The 23188-nt window shown below is 32.0% G+C and overlaps 1 protein-coding gene across 2 annotated transcripts in view; it reads left to right on the forward strand.

The window, feature by feature from the left end:
- The window catches only part of LOC118197275 (corticotropin-releasing hormone-binding protein-like), an 88154-nt gene that overhangs the window by 7019 nt on the left and 57947 nt on the right, over window positions 1-23188 (forward strand). The window contains exon 1 of one of the 2 annotated variants that reach the window (XM_085806613.1): window positions 12665-12838. The exons of the other annotated variant lie outside the window; for it this stretch is intronic. Coding sequence (XP_085662739.1) covers window positions 12800-12838 — 39 coding nt within the window. The 5' untranslated portion in view covers window positions 12665-12799. Of the gene's footprint in view, window positions 1-12664; window positions 12839-23188 lie in introns of those variants that run through there. 2 annotated transcript variants of the gene reach the window in all.

The raw sequence follows: 23188 nt of genomic DNA on the forward strand, positions 1-23188 counted from the left end.
AAAAGGGATCGCGACTAAAAATAGTTTAAGAAACCCTGTTCTAATGAAATGATGAACAGAGGTAGAATGTATTTTCTAAAATTTATGCAAGAGTTGCAATCCAATACAGGCATTAATACAGGTGAACTGCGCAGTATACGATGCTATTTATATGCAATTTTTGTTACTGTACATATATCGCAAAATATTTTGGAATTTATAGTAATTTGAAAAAAACAGAACTACAAACTAAAAAAAATTGTGGATATAGGTAAATCACGAAAATCAAAATGTCATAAAATGTAAATTTCATATATAAAATAAACATCCTAAAATAGATTCAGATACTGGTCTGATTTGTCATTTACTACCATAAAATAGCATAAATCGGTTACAAAACTTGAAACCCTGCGAAGAATTAGCACCAAATGTTTACAGATACCTTTTCTTTAACATATAGATATTTCTGGCTCTTCAATAGGCAGACGAGAGTAAACTAATAGTAAACGTAAAGCTGAATAGTAACTACGTAAATTAACTGAAATACTTACAGTTGCAATAATTTGATTGCCACATTCTGTAGCCAGTACTGTTTTTGCATCCATATATGAGTGAGACATATAATGTCTCACACATAAATTTGAGGACTCAGTCAAGAATCTTCAAATACGAATATATCACGAATAATCATGAGTGAATTAATAGCAGTTACTATCTAGATCGTAGAACTTTGGTATTAAAAATGATACAAGTAACTGCTGTTGCTCATAGATTTAGGTCTCCCGAAAGCCCTAAACATGGTTCCCCGTGTGACAAAAATGATGGTTCTCAGTATGTAACAAAAATGGAAAACAGCTTCATTCGGTCTTCTACAAAGATATTCTCTTTTTCCGTAAATAGAATTCAAGTTCTTTGGCAAAATGAACATTATATTTCCTTTCTTCTACATCTCGGTTTTAATCGACAATACTGTAGGGAATAAGTTCTAAAATCTCCTTAAACTTGTAACGTGAGAAAGTTAACGTGCCGTGGACCAACGGCTTTCTGCGTAGCCGTTACGTTTATGACTTCCTCGGTTCGGACTGGCATGGAAGATACCTCCATTGATTTTCCTCCGATAAACTTATATGTTTCATATCTACGCAGCTTAAAATAGTAAATTAACTTTTACCTATATATTAAACATTATCAAGCTTAAAATGCAGAAATAATAGCTTCTTTATTAATGCAAGTATTTTATGATATAAAATTCTTTTAAATATTTTTCTGAAATCGTTCACCTCTACTTTTAACAACGAGTATTTTTAGGTTTGTCAATAATCATCAAGCTCGGTTCTTTGTTCTAAAATTTCCTAAGGTCTTACTTTTTCTTTAGCAATTATATTGCTCGTCTGCTTACGGAAAGTTAATCGGATCCTCAACAGAGGTAGACAAAAACCACTCATTTATGAGATAAGGTTAGAACCGTTCGATTAGTGAACTGAATCAATACTTTTTATGACTCATCGCTCACTAACAATAATCGTTTTGAATAAAATCGGAAGCGGGAAGGGAACCAAGAGTAGTGTGCTAAAAATATTAATTCTTAATTTATCATTGAACGAAATTTCAAGAATCAATTTAATTTGAAAATGAATTTATTTTTAATGGGATCAGGCACTGAACAAGTAATATTTTACATTAGTTACTTTAAGATCATCTTCAAATATTCAGCAAGTTATTTCCGCCTTTAATCTTTTAACACTTTACGTAACTTTACTTAAATTTCAATTTTATGCAATAATTTTTTAATTTATCAATTTGGCAATCTTTTCAAAATGGGGCATTCTATATTTTGGAATTAAGGGACATAACATCCTCATCTAATTTTAAACACTGAATTTACATTTTTTTTGGGGGGGGGGGAATAAGTGTTACTTCAAAGAGATTAAAATGTGTGAAATATAATTAAGATTAACATTTCATATTTTATCATATGAACACATATGACCAGAAATAGCATTTTAACACATACGATCGAAATACTGGATTTCAGAAATTCTTCAGTGACCAACAGTAGAGTTTCAAAAGCAACTTTTTTTGTTGCCAGAAATGACAGTTTAAGCTCTGATTACAAGTGGCAGTTTGTGTTGAAAAGAAGTCTCATGACTTTACAACCTTAAAGAACGAAACTATTTTTTGGTTTCTTCCCAGTTTTTATCTGATTATCAGTTTAAGTTGTCTTTTTTGCATCTAACACTAAACTTATGATGATCCACTTACCGCTTAAAGCAAGTACTGAAACATTAAATTAAACTTGACACCAGATTTTTGGATTACTGTATCCTAAACTTAGGTCACAAGATTACAAAAAACATTAAATTCCATCGTCAAAATAAGAATATGTTTTTGATTTAATTCCTAATATAATATGTATTTATATTCATATGTACTGTAATCAAAATTATGTCAATGAAGTATATTTATATTATTGTACGAGTTTACATTACAGATGGACGAAACCGCTGTCTTATAGCATCAGATTAGAACCGTTCGCTCAATGATTTGAATCGGTTCAGTTCTTAGTAACAGGAATCCAGATGGATAAGATAGGGGATCAAAAATGGTGAGAGAGGATGTAGTGAACAGTTGAAAGAATAGAACGGGCAGTGGAATTAGAAGATCGACTCAATCGAACTGCTAACTTCCTTGATTGATTTCTTTCAACTGTAGTTCTCCCGTACCACAAGTTCTCTATGCCCTAATGATTAACGTTTCAATTAACACCGATGCGTGGCGTAAGTACGCACTGTGGAGGGGTTAATCTCAAGACGGTCAGTGTGAAGGAGCGACACCAGTTCTGCCAATGGCGATGTGTTGGTGCTTCCCACACTTAGTCCTGTCCTGTCCTGTAGCTTTGAGGTTCCCTAAAACCTTCTTTCTACATAGAACTAACAATAAAATTCTAGATTAAAAAAAGTTAATAAAGTTGGGAAGGATAAAATTGAACTCCCTTTTAACTTCGATGGATAAACATTCTATTCTCTCTTAAAATGGAAATTGAACTTTCGAGCTAATTTCCAATAAGTGTTCCCGGTGGGTGTACTCTAAAAGAGCTACTACTCTTTTTTGACGAATCACTGTTCGTTCTGTAAAATGAATTGGTTCTTTGAATTAGTTCACCACAGAATAGGTACACTTCCCGTTTATCTGTCCCTGTACCTATAATTAAATGATTCAAGCATAAAATATAGATATTAATTTCAAACCGGAATTTATAATGTATATTTATATAATGGTAATGAAATAAAAAAAGATTTAAGGCCAATGACTTATACAGCAGATCTTTAATTCAAGCTGATTTTTCTCATAAGTTATATACATGTCCACAAGAATGATCTCTAGATCTTAGGTAAGATAAAAAAACAAGTATAACCAGTTCTGTTTTTAATATAATTTCCATATATAATGCTTAAGAGATGGAGTGTGTCATTATCAGTCTTCGTTACAGTATAAATATATACATGGAAAGGAGGAAAACGTAAAATATTTTTATTTAATTAATTCTGCTTTGCCATGAGAAACAAATCAAACCATTATTTATAATAAATGAGAGGACAAATTCAGTTGCTTGAGATTTAAATAATTAAGTAACTATAAACTATGAGTGTCTTTGATAATTAGCAAGTAATTTTTGAAGAGCTTAGATTTCATTTTTAATAGGTAGTTTTAATAATTCTGGGAAATGAGACGTAATATTGAATGCATTGTTTTATAACTTACCCAAAGTTACAAAACAATGCATTCAATATTACGTTAATATTTTTTAACAAATACATAGTTTGTTTTCATATCTCTTTAAATTAATGCTCAAGACATATGCGTCTAAAATAATGAGTCTGTTTCCAAATTACCTTTTAAAATTCACCTTTAAATTTCAAAAGATGATTTCTTAGAGCAATTTAATTAAATAAAGGGAACAGAATATATCAAAGAAATAGAAGTTCCAAACATAATTGAGAATTTCCGAACAAAGAAGCCAATAGTTCATTGAAATAATAGTAATAATAGTAATAATTTTACCGTTTTTAAATTACTCGTACTAATTTTCTTCCTTTAATGTATTTTATGAAGAAAATACATCCGGCAGTTTGTGAGAGAATAAATGTGATTTTAACTAGCATATGCACATAAAAATATTTTTATGTTTTATGCTATATTTGAATATAATTTTGAAAAATCGCTGTAGACGGAATTCTGTTTGCGTTTTGACAACTGTTATTAAAGATCATTTTTCAGAATCCTTGATATTCTTGTAATATTACAATACTACGGTTTGAAAGTAATATGTTTTGGAGGCTAAATCAGGAAAATTTAGTATAGAATTTCAAGGATGCATATAATAAATAAAGGAGCATATATTTTATATATAAAAAATTTCGTAAAATTTAGTTTAATAATTGAATCAAATCCTAATTAGAAATCATGCATCTATATGTAAGTGCAATAAATAAATGAAATATAAACATATAAATCAACCTAAAGACAAAGAATTAAGCGTCTCAAAGTAATTTTAAAAACAAGAACATTTATAATGGGTTCACTTTTATCTGTTGAAAGGTACGAGCTTAGTAAACTAAGTTTAAAAATATCTGATGACTTCCACATGACTCCTCATGATATATTAAATTAAACACATTTTTTTGCTGTATTTAAACTTATTTCCTCGAATTTCATTAGAGATATATTTCTCATTCAATCAATTCAGTTCTCATTTCGTGTTAAGGCAAAAATACATAAAAACTCAAAACATCTTAATTAAAAATTGTGCACTAAATAAATAAAAAAGTACAGGAAAATCTAAAGCACCAAATATGGTAAAAAAAACCTTTAAATAAACAATTTTTACAATTAAAAACAAAGTTTGTACGCAATTCCACTACCGCGCTGGAAGACAAAAATTTAAGTGCACAAAACTTAGTTATATTGCAGTCCCATTGTGCAAAAGGACACTGAAGCTAGTGCACCAACTGACTTAATTCATTATTCCGCTAAGTGTTTCAAACAAATGTAAATGTAAATGAAAACCTTAACCGGAACATAAGAACAACACAATTTACTCACTTTTAATGAAAAAATGCACAATTTATCAACATATAACAATAAAACAACGAACTCATCGAGATAATAGGGTGGGTACATAAATATATATTTGTATGCGTTTGATGCAACCGATTGCAACCAAAAAGGGAGTTGCATCTTATAGCAGTCGCTATTTGACATACGTAACATGCATACAATAAAACAATAAAAGGCACATAAAATATGAGTTTTGCTTCTTTTAATCTTCAGTTATATCTTCTTTTAATCAGTTATCGACGAAATTCTAACTTATGTGTTTGATTTTTATGATATTTACAACAAATCATGCAATACGATGGAGGTGTCAAATTGTCGGCCAGAGAACGATATGCGGCTTTCGAAGCAATTTAATGTGGCCCCCGAAAGTATTTTAATTATGTATTTGTTCAAACTTGTTCAAATTTTCAGCTATGTATTTGTTCAAAAACAAAGCTTTCAAGATTTTTGTTATTTGAAGTTCAAGTTTATATTATTTTCATTTCCATTAATAATAAACGTGAACAAAGCGCCAGAAAATCTAAAAATGTAGTAACTAAATTATAGTGCGATTTAAATCTTATTCAAAGTTTTCAAGACGCAGATATTTAAAATTTTATTCGCACTTGCGAGAAAATAAATAAGCTCAGTCACGAAACTTTGCACCAAGAATAATCGTTTAGGCCAGGAATACAGTTATGTGCGAATATCTTTTTTCCACAGTTGAAAATACGTAAAACTACGATAGGCCGATTGGCAACTGCGATCGGCGATGAAGATTGTAAGTTTTTATTTAAATTTTCTAATTGTTATTTTTATTTTAGAACAAGCCTTTCCTACACATTCTAAATTTGCACCTACGTTTCCCTACCAGACGGAGTTTTCATTATTAGAATTCATGCAAATGAAGGAGAAACGAGTATTTAAGCTGAAGTCTGGGACACTTCAGTAGGACAGCGTGTTCTGCCCTTCGGCTACACGTTATTGCCTGTAAGCTTACAGTTGTACGGCCGGGGGTACTGCTACGTGCCTGCTAGTATACGCTGGTAATCTCTAAGGACTAACTTCGTCAGTTGATTCTGCGCAGCTTCGACTGGTTAACTTTAGTTAACATTAGATTAGATTTTATTATTTCTATCTTAAATTACAGCCTAAGTAGAGCTCATTGTAGGCCCGAGAAGGGGCCATCTATTCATTTATTTCGCGTTGGAATAAAGGTAATTTAACCGGTTTTTTTTTTTTTTTTTTTTTTTTTTTTTTTTTTTTTTTTTTTGACCTGTTACAAGAACTCAGCGAACAGTCGCTACACAATTCTTCAGTATTTTAGCTTACAAGGAATTCCAGTTTAGCTAGAATATTACAAGATAATTTCCTGTAGTTTCTCTCCAAGCCTGCACGTTTTATCAGAATTTAAATGCAATCAAGTGTCAAGTTGTAGTAAAAAATAAAGAGTTTATAATTATTTGCACAGCAACGTATGTATTTTTATGCATGCGTCGAAGAACAATTTAATAAATAAGAGAATGAAATGAGGCTCTCACTATTTATTCTGAAGTCTAATCCCATTTGGAAAAGTTTCCCAGAAATTTTTCATAATTTGTTTATTTTTAGCTTAAATTTAAGCAGATTATTTAATGAATTATTAAACATGCTAGAATTCTTTGAAACGAATGTGAATATAAGAATTTATTAGTATGTTTGAATTACAGAGTGTATCCAACAAATATCTCTTTCAAGCCGCCCAGTCGGTATGGTGGTCAGGGAAGCTGACTGCGATGCCGAAGGGCCTGAGTTCGAATCTTGGAGAAGGCATGGTTGTAACTGTCCGTCTCTTCATAGGAAAGGCGATGGTGGCCCATCTATTATGTGCTCCATAATAAAGAGACCACCACATCCAGCCTTGTATAGATTAATGGACTGGGTTACATTTGTAGTTGTTCACAATCTGCCATTAAAAAAATATCTCTTTCAAGTACCAAACTTTAGATTTCAGCTAGAAAATAAATAGAAATTTTAGTTGTTTTCTAAAGTAGCAGTGAAACAAACCTGAAACAGCAGTTTGCACTTATTTAAATGTATGAAAAATGACATAAATAAAGCATAAAGAATTTTGTTATTATAATTGAGTTCAGAGGATAGATTGAAATATATGGCAAGTCAAAGCTTTGTGCGAGTATTTTCTTAGCATAATATTATCAAAACTCCTGAGATAAATTTTGCCTTTTATGTCTAAAACTCTTATTTTATTTATGTTTTCCACTATTATTTCATCCATAAGAATTTAATATTTAATTTTGACTTAAAAGTTTTCTTTCTGTAGCTCTTAAATAAATAAGAGCAGAATATAATTTCGTTAAATAAGCTGCGATAGCATTTTAGATAAAATATTGAAATTATTAGAAATAAAGCAATACACAGAAAACTACGAACACCTTTGCTCATTTAGAAGCAGTTAAAAATATTAACTCCTAAATCGCTGAAAATAGAACATTTAAAATTACCAAATCTAACTACAGTTCGCGATGCTATGTCTCGAAGATTTACGAAATTTTAAAATTCTCTCAATTTTAATTAAAATGTTTGTCATTGGCGACTAAAATCTTCGTATTTAATATTTGTTTGGATTATTTATGGACTATATGAAGCTAATGAAACCATTCTTAGTAATCCCCACACACCTGTAGATATGTGTTTTAAAGTCGCCTGTGTATTCATGTAGATACGTGTTTCATTTTTTAAAAATTAAGTTTATCTTACAATTCCTAAATTTTTATTCAAATTAAATGTAATCGCGGTTTTAAAAATAAATGAAGCCTAAAAAAAAATGTAAGTTCTTTAAAACTGCTTTTGTTTGAATAGGGAAATCTTTGAAGGAAAAGTAAATTTATTAAGCTTTTAAGAATATTATAATATTTAGTAACGAAATTAATCCCTAAACTAAGCCTAGAGAGTAAATAAAGTATATTTTTATCCTGTTCAAGTTGATAAACTGTTTTGTCACATAATTTAAATATCGTTAATCAAAATCTTTTCAAATTTTTCGGTAACAGAATGTTTAAAAAATTGTGAAATTAAATATCCTTTTAAAGTCTTGCCTAATTTTAAGAACAGAGTTTAAAAAATAAATCAAATAAAATATACATCTAGACTAAAAAATATTCCCTCACACGAAGCCTTGAGCATTCTTTCATAAAAATATATATAAAAGATAAATATTCTAAAGAATTGTCAAAAACAGAAGCCAACAAGAAAATATTTTCCATGGCTGAATTCAAAAGGGGAAATATGCCATCCTCAAATGATAAAAATTACTAGATATAGCATTAGTTAAAACTTTTGGATGTCGTATAAAAATATTTCTGAAGATATGTTATTGAATAAAATTTTCTAAAAAGTACTATTCAGACCCCAAGAAAATTAATGAAGAAGTTTGAAAAATCAAAATATAATTTTTCGAAATGGTAATATTTGCATACATTTTTATGCAATTTCTGAAATCGCCATTTTGTTTCATAATATTTTTAAGGCCAATATAAGACAAAAACGTTTCTCGTAAAACATTTTAATAGGTAGGGTTTGCTTTGGTTTATCTGCAAAGCACACTAGGCAAAGCACATTTGGAGCATCTGCCTAAGGGTATGCCTTCGTGAAGGACATGCTAAGGAAAACTGGCTCGTATACATCTTATCAATGGGCAAAATCACGAAAAGGCTATACGGCCAACCCGTTCGCTTGGCATTGAATCCAGGTTGGAAATACCAATGGTCAGCGACGGCCGCTGGTGTGATTTAGTAGATAAAAAGCAATTTATCAATCAGAAAAAATTTAATTTCACTTAATTTTAGAAACATATATCATGTTACCAAAGTTATGTGAACACACATAACAAGAGGATGTGCCAGAAAACTAAATTTTAAATTAAAACCGCTTGTAGCTTACGATTTGTTAGTTTAACATTTGGAATCATGTGATATTATTTAGAAAGTATTTAGCCTCTTCGAAATACCCCGTACATCTTATGCAGTTCGAAAGCACTTCTGCTCTAGATGCTCTTTGGCGCCCTTTTCTGAGGAATTGTATTACTCTAAATAAGTTACTAGTCCTACTATCTCTTTATCACTATATTCCTTAACGCTATTTCGCTGTGCATCTACCTTCAGTTTCTTTCAGTAACATCATTATCTTTGATTTTCTTATTGTTATATTATGTGCAAGTAAATGATTCTTCCTTGATACTTTCTTCATCATGTCTGCCATATATAATCGAATTATTTTCAATGTTACGTTGAACTGAAAAAGAAGAGAACACCAGCAGAAGTTGAAAAGATATTTGGTTGAACTTTGACATGATGGATAATTGACGGTATTCTTATTCATGTATTGAAAAAATAGCTACACACGACTTTCTCAACGCCTTGAAAAATACATTGTTGTGACGTTGACAGCAAAACTATGTGGGTAATTTTAAGTATCTGAAATTATTATTTCATTGATAATAAACTGATGTTATTTTTTGAATAGTACATGTTTAAAAAATAACACACATTTCTTAATAAAGGATATTACTATATCTCATAGATTACCAACCTGTTAAAATTTATATTTGTTTCCATATAATTGTTTTAGGTCAATGCTATTTTCTTTCTTTCTTCAGATATTACTAAGTAGATACCGGAATCTAAAAGACCAGTTTTAATCATTTTGCTTTATTATTAATAATAATTAATGACATGCGAGTTTATCTGATCAATTTAGGTTGCATGTTCTCCTTAATGTCCCTTACTTTGCAACAAGAAATTTAGTACTGAGGATGAAATCATAAATACCAAAAATGTTAGACAAGAAATGAGCCGAATTCATTAGCATATGTCATAAAACTGCTGAAAAAGACCGTATAGTTAATATATATCCACCAACTATTTCAAATTCTGAAGTTATGTTTGCCCCGTATAATTTTCTTGGATACTGATCCCGAATCCTTTGTTGAATATTTCCTCAATTATTAACTCTTATTCCATATATTTATCTGCGATTATCACATTTATGAAAGCGACATTCTAAAATAAGAATATTGTTTGCTAAAATTTAGATCTTTGGCTCGTCTCCTAAGTACTGTTATTAAAATTTCGGATCTTTAGCTTAACTTATAAAGGAAAGAATAAAATAGAACATACATAAGACTTTCCCTTCCAGCATGTCTCACTTTCATCAACCAATCTTCTATAAATACTTTGTATGTACATCTACTCTTATAAAAAAGGAAAATAAGCATTACAACACAATGCATTAAGTCACAAATTCTATATAGAGGCATTTTTCGATTTCATTAAAAGTGTTGGTGTTATGGTCCAGTCAATGTGTAGCCTCATACTGCGCTCTCATTTCTGATTCCCGCTGAGATAGCAGTTAATGTAAACGTGTCTTTAACTATTTTTAATAAGAAAATAAAATTATTGAGACTGTTTTCCTTGCATTGCGTACCGTTAACGTTTCGCGCCATCTACAGAGAGATGATGAGCATCCATCAGAAAGGAAATAATTTTTCAAGTAAAACAAGTTAAATGAACGTATATATTAATTTAGACAAACTAGAAATTCATGAAATATAGTATTTCTATTCTTCGATAACTGGGTTATTTTCTTAAGTCCGCGATACAGAAATTTGCATCACTTTTATCAATGAAACATTAAGTTCTAAAGATTACATAAATAATTTTACACTATATATGCGAAATTTTTCATTCAAATAATCCGAAAATGGTAAGTGCCTGGTTTATTTTGTTACGTTAGTCATAAAATATATACTTCAAGTGGTAAAGTTTCTTAAAATAAGAAGCAAAATTTTATTAAAATAACGTAACGTCACTTTAAGAGAAGAAGTCAGGTGGGAAAAATCTTTTTTGCATAATTCCAGTAGAGTAAACTTTGTAATTAATAAAATATTAAGGTACTTAGGTACTATCCATTTGACAGCGATAACTCTTGCCAAGCTGGGCGATTTGGGTCCAATGGTGGTAACTAATGCAGGAATAGATAGAAGTGGGGGGGGCACCAGAATTCCACCACTGGTCGTACAGGGTATATTCTTGGGGCATTACTGCCTAGTCCCTTCCAAGTTTCATGGAAGAACACCCTGAGGGTCAGTCCGAAGGTATCTGATCCTTCTTCTTCTACTATCATTCTCTCGAGAGGTTATTCGGCTGGCTGCGTATTTGGAGTGTCCCCTTGTCGGACATTTTAATTAATTTCCTGTAACTTGCTTTTGAATTTAATAAATAACTTTCGAATATTAAATTGCCCCTAGCAAAATACACACACACACAAAAATAAGAAGGTGCTTATAATTTACACGTAGAAAAATTTCATGTTGATACAATTGTAGTTTCACGTGTCCGTTTGCAGATTACAGAAAGTATATAATAAAAGGGAAAGAAAATGTTTCCTATTGGCGTCCGTTGATAGCTAAATAAAAAATAATACGACTAAAGCTCTTAATAGAAATATTTCGATCATCACGTAAGATGTGTCTTGTCTTTTCTTTCTATGCGAGATATTGGCGAGGATATGCAAAACTACATTTCATAAGCTAAGTGAAGCACAAAAATAAATACTGAAAAAGTGCTATTGTGATAGAACGAATGAGAATTCAAATGAGAAAACGGTCACTCAATAAGAAAGAAGTACTTTTGCATCCTTTCTGACGCTGAAAATCTCATTACAAGAGAAACTGGATCGTGTTCTTCTGTTGAATGATGCTGAGAAGGGAAAAACGTGACTGAAATTCTTTCCAATTGAGTTACCTTTGCAATGGTTCTGAATCCATTTTAAGATGTGAAGGGAAAAAATGAAGGAAATATGAAGAAAGGTGTTGCTAAAATAATAACCATATGTTCAAAGTATCACTTGTAAGGCCTGATCATTAAAGGTTGATAAAAATGAACAAAAATGTATTTGAGACGAATAAAATTGTCTTTTTGTTTGTTACCTTTTATTTTTTTTTGGCGAAAAACTATTACTTTACGTACATTTCTACTTTATATATCTTAAACTTCAAATACAATTTTTAATTTATACATCGATATTTGTTTATGTGTTTTTTTGCTTTTATTACTTACATGACAGTTTAATGCTACATAAAAACAATTTAAATCTTGCCTCAGAATTTCTTGTTCTAAATACTATCTATCAACTGATAATACTATTGCGTGCGTACGTGTTCGTAATAGATTGAATGCACACAGGTCCGATGAGAGTTTAATGAAATTTATTTTTACCAAATGAAAAACTTCAAAGTTCTAGAATTTTCCACTGAAATACTCGTACAGGTGTTCATAGTATCACGAAGTACAATCAGTAGTTACACTTCACACTAATAAAAACGTTAAACACAAGGCAGTGTAAAACGCGTCTAAAGAGAAAGCTAACCCAAAAATGTTGGTGATCCAGTGATGAACAGTCGCCAATAGCGCGATAAACGATATAATCTGGGTGCTCTACGGAAAACGTTAACTGAGTGACTTGCTTTCCCTTCTTCCTTCTCACTCCTTTATGTGAGGACTGTGTTAAAACTCTCTTACGATGATAACTAGTTATTATACGCTCACTTGATATATGTTATAAAAGAATTCTAATGAATTTTATTCTATTATTATGTGAAAAATAAATGTGTTCGTTTGCAATTTTCGTGTACAACCTCCTTTTGGATTTCTCTTCTTACTAAACTATGACGATTGACGATGCTGGGTTCTACCTAGAATACAAGGTAAGAGAAATTATTCTATTCCTTACTTTGGTAATTTGTTGTAGAAATATTTACAACAGAAATATCTCTTATCTCACGCTGAACTAAACAACTCGCAACAATAACAATAACCAAGAGCAGATGCTGTCTCCGGCCTTATATGATTTTGAATCGGCAGCCGAGATATTTCTAGTACTTTCTGCTTCTCGGAATCACTGGGAAGCAATATTAGGGTCGAATTACGGTTGCGGCTAATATAGTGATCAATTACATTTCTTCAATTACAATACCTGTTACGAAACCGGGATACAGGAACCGGACCAAAATGTCGCCAAAATATGCGACTTTTCGCCGGATTCAGCGAGACAGGCATTTCCTCAGTGTTAAATGGACGTGCCCTTGTTTCTTACTTTTCTGGCACAGCTTGTCTCTTGAAATTTTTTCTCGCGTTACATTGGACAGAAAAATACAACAATTTAACATATAATTGCAAAAAAATCATCTATCTATGTGCAAATTCGTAACCATACGTTCCAAGCTGTGCTGCAGTTTTGTAAAATACAGCACGCAATTTGAGTAACAAAGAAAGACGATTTGCAGTCTGAAAGCTTCAGATTATAGCCAAACAATTCAAAGGGTTTATTATTAATGTCCAAATAAATTTACAAAAATGTTTTAAACTATACTAATACTTTAACATTTTAGCTTTCCAGGACAGCAAATCTGCTAACTGGAAAAGATTAAATAAATAAAAGCTGTTTCTTTTTTTCTGACTCTCTTACATCCTTTCTTCAAAGAAGAGGTATTGCATCTAATACTTCATTAAAGTTGAATAAAAAAATTGCGAGTTTTAGGAATTTATAAGTTTCAGTTACTAATTATAATGAAAGCTGTCTAGGGCGAGTAAGATCCGAAACTATTACTGACTTCTACGGAGATAGTCTCCTTACAAAACTCGAGTACCAGAGATGTTACCATTATTTAATTATCTCCTCAAAACTGTATTTCTCTTTCTAGGAGGTCATTTCCAAAAGATAATTGCTGTGAGATGTTTCTCTATGTTTTCAAGGCCTGTTAGATGAGCATACGAAAATCTGATTAACAGTTTACTTGCTAGTTTAGTCGTAACTCTCGCAAAAAGTAATAATTAAACATTAAAAGTTCGTAAAAATACATCATAAGTAATATTGCAAGTAAAATATGCAAAAAATAATATTATGTATAAAATAAATAAAGTATAAAATTGGCGAAAAATAACATTAAGATATGACCGTATAAAATACCCAAAACATAATGTACTGTATATTATATATATAAAGTATACAATGCTTAAGAATAGTATTATGTATAATACGTAAAGTATGAAATATTTAAAAATATGTAAAGTATGTGTATGTGTGTGTGTATTTATTTATGGGAAAGCACACTAGGGCTATCTGCCTAAGGGGAGGGATGCCTTCGTGGAGGACTTTCTATGAAATAAGTAAAGAATAATATTATATATTAAATACTTAAAAAATAGTATTATGTATAAAATCTGAAAGAAAAATAATTAAAAAATATGTAAAATATAAAATATGCAAAAAGTAATATTGCATATAAAATATGCAAAAGTAGTATTACATATAAAATAAGTAAAGTGTAAAATATGCAAAAAATAGTATTATATTTAAAATACACAAAAACTAATATCTTATATTAAAAAATGCTAAGAGAAAGAAAAGTCTGCGAGCCGTGGACGCAGTCAGCTAATCAATGCTCACATTTACAGAGTATTAAGTGTTGCTATACTTTTTTATATTCGCTATTCTATTTATATTTGGGATGTAAATTGATGAAAGTATCCGACTTTGTTCTGAATATCACCTGTAAAAACTGTTGTTGTTTAGAGCTGCAAAAAAAGTTTCAAATTTCGGGAATAAAATCTTTGGAGTATTTATTCATAAATTTATACAAACTGTTAAACACAAAAATATTGTCTCAGTATTTGAAAATTCTGGAAAATATCAAAATGTTTAATTTAATTTTTCTTTGTTTTGAAGCTGTGGATGGTAGCGATTTGTAAAGCAATTTAAAATGGAATTCTAAGTTTTAAAACTTTGTAAGATCTAGTACGATAAGCAATCACAAAATTTAACTAGATCTGCCTAAGTGTTATTCCTAGCGAATACTCGCACAGGCTTGATAATGAACTCAACCAGGAATAGGCTGTAAAAGACTATTTTATTGATCACAAACTGTTGAACAGAAGACACGGACTTCTGTGCATACAAAACAGCACCGACCACTTGTGATGAGACGCTAAAAGTTAATTTAATAATAAATTTAAGGGCAAAAATATAGTTTCAGACTAAGTAATTCAATTTAATCTAACAGATTGACTCAGTAATTGATTGACTCAATAACAGTTTACGTTTTTATCTGTAAATTCTACACCATCAGGATACTAACGCGATGGCAAGATTGCGTAGCCCTTTGTTAAGATTAACATCTGGTAGAAACTAACAAACGTGGCGCTTACAGTAGCGAAATCACGCTCTGTCTAACCTTTTCGTTTCAACAGTTTAAATACTCTCGTTCACTTTACCTAATTAACATCTTGGCTTGGAAAGGCTCACAAAATAAAAGAACTATTCGTGAAAATAAACTGAACACCACAACTTTTTCTTTTGAAAAACAGGTCATATTTTATTTTTTATATCTAAACCGTGAATGTTTAGGCAACAATAATACACTCATGTTATAAGCCTTATTATTGTAATCAAATTTTATGATTTGCATTCTGAGAACTGTTTTAAGATATTATGAGACAAATCAGCTTAAGGCATGAGTTTCTTACTTTAGTTATTATTCCTAGCTTCAGCTGATACATTAACATCTTGTTTTAAGTAAACCGAAAAGAAAAAAAAAAAAAAAGAAGGACGGAAAGAAAAAATGTGCGTCGCATGGATGCACTCAGCTGATCAATGTTTACTCTTAGAAGTAATGTTTTCGAAACTAAGAGTTATCAAAAAGTCTCAGAGATATCACTGAGCAGCCAAAAAAAAAATTTAGTTTTCTACGTGAGCTTGAAGAGCTAGCATTACTATCAACGCATCAAAAATGCTTTCGAGATAGATAATTAGGAATTGTAAACAAGGGCTTAACACTGGACAGGACACATATATGTTGGCTGATCATTTTAATTTATCCCTTTAAAGGCCAAAACGCCCTAGACTGTCTTTCAGTCAAACAACCACAATCTCTCGAAACGGCTGAGATTGCGATGTTATTTCTTTCCCTCACCCATAGGTATGCAGTAGCAAGTGCAGTTTCCCCAAATGCTTTTTATCAGTTTATTCCAGATAGCTTTTCCTAAAAGGCTAATGGAAGCTTCTTTGTTAGGAAGTAGAAAGGATGCATTTGAAATCTTCACACCTCTTTGTGTGTTAATGGATGGCAGGAAAGGAAACTGATGGGTCGGGTAATGGACCGGGACGGGCATTTCGGTATTTTGCCATGCCGATTAGAGAAGGCTTCGGTTTTCTAAGGGTTAAAGCACTATTTGATCCGTTAGAGAATAGGGTTGTTACTAGATAATAATAACAGAGATGAAGAGCTGCGTTTACTGCCTTGAAATTGATCGATTTCAAGGCAGATCAATTTAATCGGTGAAAGACAGATTAAATTTCAAAGAAAAATTTAAAATCTTACGTTTTGCCAAATGGCAACACTGTGTTACATGGAAGATAAAAATTTGCTAAATTGCTGAGCTTTTTGATAAATTTTTACGGTTTGCCTCATTGCGTATAAAATATGTAAAGAATAAAATATGCAAAAAGTAATATTACATATAAAATACGCAAAAAGATGACATTACGAGGGGAAGTAAGAAATTCGCAAAAAAATGTTATGTACATCTCTTAAAGATGTTGCTGGAAGTTAAGTATTAAAAGCGAATTTGATATAATTTTAAAGCATGATATTTAAAATACTGGCATACTCTCCTGAAATTTAATCCTACAGTTTTTAAGAAGGAGAAAATTTCAAGGAGAAATATTTAAATCACAGAAATTAAGTCAAAAATAAATTCTAAAATATATGGTGATAATCTGAGTCAACGTTGCTATCTACTAAGCGCAATAGACAGACAATACATTCCTCAGAAAAGAAGCCATTGTCTACGAATATGTATCAACAATTTATGAAATGAGTCATTTTCAGCAGCAGTTTTGTCTCAGTTGTTTAAATATTTGTATCTCAATCAAGGAAAGGGAACTTTTTGACTTTATTCCTTTTGCTACGAGAATAAAATATATGTTATTTTATACTGAGATGTTATTTTAATGCATTGTGAATGTTACTTGCATTTTCTTAAATTGCATGAAAGAGTCTGAATTTCGCTTTACTAATGAAATGCGTTTATTAAGTTTTAGTTATGTTCATCTAAGATTTTAGAAAATAAATGTATGCATCATTTCAAAGATTATATCTGTTATAATGCAGGGAAATTCTGCTTCGTTTTGCAGTCAATTTACTTAGATGAGGACTCCCGGAGGCTAGATTGGATTACATTCTGGAGCGTCATTATTTCTTTATTGAACTTAGAAACTCATAATCGGGAAATTTTTGCATTCTTATATTTTTTAAATTTTTAAGCCACTTAACATTATTAGTTCTTGAGAAAATATAGATGAAAATATTCTAGAAAATATATATGCATTATTTTAAATATGCTTCAGCGGAGAGAAAGAAATGGAAATACACTCATGTCCATAAATTAAGGATAATTCGGAGTCACGCGGAAATCGAACTCTAAAATAAATATATCACCTGTAAAATCACTACACACATCTTCAAGAATCATATGTAAATTTCAGGAAGTAACCAGATGACAGCGATGGTACGTCACAATGACAAGAGTGTAAGAAAGTGATATATAAGGAATACAGGCAAAGAAGTAAAATTGTTCGCAGGCGCTTTATAAGCATTTCAGTGCAATAACCGAATAGTTATGACACAAAGGACGCATTTGGATGATTTTTTACGTTGTAGAATTATCGGCCGTCTGGAATGTGGGAGTACCCAACTGGAAGTATCAGACGAACTTGGAATTGCCCAGAGTGTCATCTCCAGGCTTTGGCAACGATTCCAAGATGATGGTAATGGGAGTAGACGTTACAGGACATGTCGCCCCAGAGTTACAGCGCCGAATGAGGAACGGTATTTGGCAGTTACTGCCAAAAGAAACAGGCGAAGCACAGCCTCAGACCTGTCTCGTCAGTTCTCTTCAGCCACTGGTACGACAATTTCAAGGCAGACCGTATACAGACGCTTAGCGCAGATTGGTCTATATGCTCGTAGACCTGTCAGATGCGTTCCACTTACTGCAACTCACTGTCGCCTGCGGTTAGCCTGGAGTAGAGAGCATGCATTGTGGACACCGCAACAGCGAACTTGTGTGATGTTTTCCGACGAGTCCAGGTTTAGCTTGCAGTCTGATTCTCGCCGGACTTTCATATGAAGAGCTCCAGGTACCCGTTACCACCAAGAAAACATCTTTGAACGACACCGTTACGGTAGTGCAGGAGTGGTTTGGGATGGAATTGTTCTGGGTTCCAGAACTGACCTGCATGTTCAAATTGGAACCATGACAAGCCAAATCTATCGGGAAGTCATTCTGGAACAACATGTACGTTTGTTTCGGGGCGCCATGGGCGCACAATTTGTGTTTATGGATGACAACGCCCGTCCTCACCGTGCAAAAATCGTAAGCGAATGCCTTCAATCGGAGGATATCACCCGTATGGACTGGCCAGCATTCTCATCGGACTTGAATCCAGTAGAGCACGCGTGGGACATGCTTGGCCGACGAGTTGCAGCCCGTCAAACACCTCCTACATGTCTACCTGAACTTCGGAGAGCATTGCGTTTTGAGTGGTGTAATATCCCCCAAGATCAGATCGATAATTTGATACTCAGCATGCCTAGGCGTTGTATGGACTGTATTGCATCGTCTGGGAGACATACAATGTATTAACAATCATACCAAACATGTAATATTGGTTTTTTGTAAATAGTTTTTTTTCTGTAATTTGCTCCAGGGAGAAAAATTGCTAATTTTTTTTAATAATATCAAACATACAGCATCTTTTTTTGCTCTTTACCTTTTGCTTAATAAATAAGCTTTACAGATAAGTCAAATTTGTTTTGCTTCTAACTCTCCCTTTGCCTGATTTTGCATTATCCTTAATTTATGGACATGAGTGTATTTCCAGAACATTTTCTTAGTTAATAACCGTTAAGTGTACAAGAAATTATATTATGTAACCCGCCCTCTACGTATTTTATGCAATGAATTATTTCATTTTCAATACTATTGGTATTCTTATATAGATTATTTGCCACTGCCGTATTGAGACTGATGCAGATAAAATCTAATAAATCTATGCATTATGTGAGGGAAGATAAAATTTACTGGTGAGAGAAAATCATCAGCACAGAAAGCAAAATTCATCTATGAGAGAATAGTGTTTCTTCCTTCTTTAAAAAGGATGGAACAAAAATTTAGAAGTTATGGGTTCCGAAGTTTAAAGTGTACTTTCTTTAGAATCCTAATATGTAAAGGAACATCAAAATAAGAAAATCCACCTAAAACTCTTCTAAATATGTACTGCAAAATTTTTATTTTTTATCCCTCTTCTCATTGAAAATGTAGGTGTCATAGTCAAACATAGAAATATTTACATTAAGTTGTAGCTTTAAAAGAATTTAATATGAATGTTATTAGAAGTGGCTGTATTTGAAAAGTTCTTTTTGAATGTTTGCATGGTTATGGCGAAGCACAAGGCTCTAAGGGAAGGACACATTTGTGAGAAATTGCTTCTAGGAACGTATTTGTGCTAGGCAGATACAAAAAGGACATTTAATTGGGCGATAAAAATTGAAAATCATTTAGTAAATTGTTATACTAAAGATTTGTTGTTTTATTTCACTTATTTCACACTCTGATGGAACAACACAAGTTTCACTCAACACTCTGATGGAAAATGGACATGCGAAAACAGTAGCTAAGATGGCCGTACCTTTGGAAGTAAGCACCAGATAGAAGCAACATACAGTGATCCAGTTTTTGCTTAGTTAATGTAGGAAGGTAGTAGATCTTCATTGGACAGAAAATATGTGAGCGACTAATGTCTAACTAGATTTTTCTCGTTGCATTGAAAAGTGTGGTTACTGGAAAGCAGATGGGTGCGATCGAAGTGATAGTAAACGATTTGGGGTTTAATCATAAGCAGGCGAACCCCACAAGTAACGGTTTTTAACTCGAACCCGGGACCGAACTATTAGTTTTCAGCAGCTTTTACCACTCGACCGCTGGTGGTCTAAGTAACTGTAATGCTCATCACCTCCAGCCAGGGAATAAGAAACAATTCCATTTTAACATCACTAAACCAACGAAATTATCTAAAAATTGTTTTCCAAACACACCTCTCGAGAATAAAGGAGAACTTCTTGGAATATTAAGAATGGTCAGGATAGTAATTATCAATTGTGTCTCCTCGTGTGCATAGTAGTAATGGAACTGGTTGCCATAACCTTGATTCTGCATTCGAATCCCGGAGAAGGCACCGACTTTTGTAAGTGTACGATGCCTGTCACTTGGCTAAGTGCGTAGGGCCTAAGCCAAATGATAGGCCCAACCCTAAAAACCTAACCTTGGATATAAAAAATTTCTTGGACCTGATCCAATTGAAGGTTCAAATCAAAAAGAGTAGTAATAACAACTGGTATTAATATCGTATAATGTTGCAATCTGCTTAAGAACGGCTTTAAATTAGCAATCAGGTGAAAACATCTCGGTTTGCTTATTTCTGGTGTAATGTTAGACTGTTACAGTGTTCGTTATGCATTTCCACAAAAGAATTAAATAAAACCCGCAGACTTCTGTTTGAAATCATTTTCACACCTGCATAGTCCTGCACCGAGTGATCATTAGGTACATGAATTCTTTAAATAAGGTAATCGCTCCGAAAAATAAATACGAATGATGAGCTAAACGTAAATACGTAGTTGCAGTGAGCTGATTAAACACAGCTATCTTTATTCTGAGGAAACACAGCTTTAATTACACATCATAACAGCCACAATTTGCGCGTGCCCTTTTGATCCCATGTTCGTATGTTCTATATTTTATGAAAATATAATGGTTGAAAAGAGAGAAGTGATCGGCAAGATGTTCTTGGGAAACCACCAGAAATGCACCATGTACTAAAAGAAAAATGAGCGGCGAAAGAAAAAAGGTTTCACTTCCGAATCTTTCTGTTGGGTTATAAAGTCTTGATTGCTTGCTATCATAAATATTATATGCTATTGTTTAATGAATAATCAATAGGTCTTTAAACTACTACAAAGCCAGGAAAGGTATGAAGGACTCTATTAACTCAAATCATGTTTCACGGACCTCACCATCTGGTGTTTACAAAAGCCAGCATTTTTTGCTGAACTCAAAAGGTTATGAATAAACTTAAAATTAATGAAATTAAATATATAGCGTAATGGCTTCACATGTTAAATATCTTTTGAATGTTTTTATTGTGATTTTAACTGAGTGATTTAATCTAGGTTTAATAAAAACATATAGTAATATAATTTAGAAATATCACAATAAAATATTATGCAGTTTGAAAATGGAATGCAGAAATGGACTTAGTGTTGAATTGAAAAGTTTCTAAGAGATAAGTTTACAAAGTTCTTGAAATATTAATGAAGCGTTGTCTTCAAATCTCCTGAATTTGGAGTATCAACCATTGAGAATATTTAGAGTTCTTGAGGAGAATGTTGAAAAATTTTACAATCAACTGGAATCTTGAAGAGCCATGTGTTGTGATCAATATAAAATCAACATGTATCTAAGATACTGTGATAAAATTATATTTTATGCAACATAAAACAAATTTAGATTTCTTATCTTACAGCAGTGTAATGCTGAATATATAAAAACGAACAAAATGCAATATAGTGATAAGCTTTGAAAAAAAATGGCAGGATAAATGCTGATGGCTGTGCTTAAATACAATTATACATAAAAAACTCTATTCCTTATAATAGGTAACTGCTTTTTGGTGTTGTGTGATAAGTTGCAATTTAGTGATATGGCCAGTGATATGGCCATTCTTTTACATTATGTGTTAGTATTACTATTACGATTTTTGTATTGATTTATTTAGTTTGTTATTTTTAATAGAACTGTTATTAAATAGTTTCCTTTCTCCTTGTAATGTTGCTCGTGATTTATTTGAAGAGAAAGCTACGCCGGAGAAATTAAAAATACAAATGCACGTGCGTTTAATAAATAGATCTGGTAAATTGCGCGCTTTTCCTTTCCGGAAAAAATCGGGAAATTTCTCGTGCATTTTAAAAATCTTATAAAAACTGCACCAAAACACCTCAATTGTTTTAGAAGTTTTCAGAAAACTATTGTTGTTTACTGTAGCGAATTCGCGGTGAAATCGGATTAGCTTTCTCTACGTTTCTCTATTTTTAATTAGTTCTGTTGAACGTTTTAAGTAGTTTAAAAGGTAAATACTGTGAGATATTGGGATATTGTACGAATATCTGAAGAAATTTAAGCATTTTGTTTTATTTGTTGCGATAATAATAAATTTTCTTCATTTTTCATCGGACTTGTGCATTTAATTCGTAACGAACCCGTATGCATGCAACAATACAAATAAATACATAAAAATTGCAACTCAAGTTAAGACTTGGATTCTCAAATTCTGTCATATAAATTTAATAAAAAGAATCTAACATTACCTTGCAATAATAAATAAATTTATTATAAAGAATTTAAATGTGTGTAGTGAAACTTTGCGATGAAACTATTGTAGCGTGCGTACGGTTTCGTAACAGATTGAATGCACAAGTCCAATAGTAAGTTAATAAAATTTATTCTTACCAAAACAAATATAACTGAACGCTGGAAGTTTTTGCTGGACAATAACACACACTAATAATCAGTACTTTAAACTACTAAAACGTTAAATAGAACGCAATCCACAGCGCAGAGAAAGCTAATCCGATCAACAATAACAACAGCAGTTAACTAAACAACAACTGAGCTGAGATGTCTCTCTCTGGCTTTTTAAAGCTTTCAATCGATCGTGAGATAGTTATAGTAATTTCTTTGCTTCTCGAGATTGCTGGAAAGCAAAACAGTAGAATTACGGTTGCAGGTAACATAGTAGTCAATTACATTTATTCAAATTAAATATAAATTTACCGAGGTAATCTTTTATTCAATGGTAAATGCACGTGCTCCTGTACTTTTTTTACTTTTCAGGCATAGCTTTCTCTTAAACCTTGTCTCGCGCTGTATTGCACAGGAAA

Source organism: Stegodyphus dumicola, chromosome 12 (assembly GCF_044657685.1).
Source record: "Stegodyphus dumicola isolate Sdum_Otavi_A_Nest chromosome 12, ASM4465768v1".
Lineage (NCBI taxonomy): Eukaryota > Metazoa > Arthropoda > Arachnida > Araneae > Eresidae > Stegodyphus > Stegodyphus dumicola.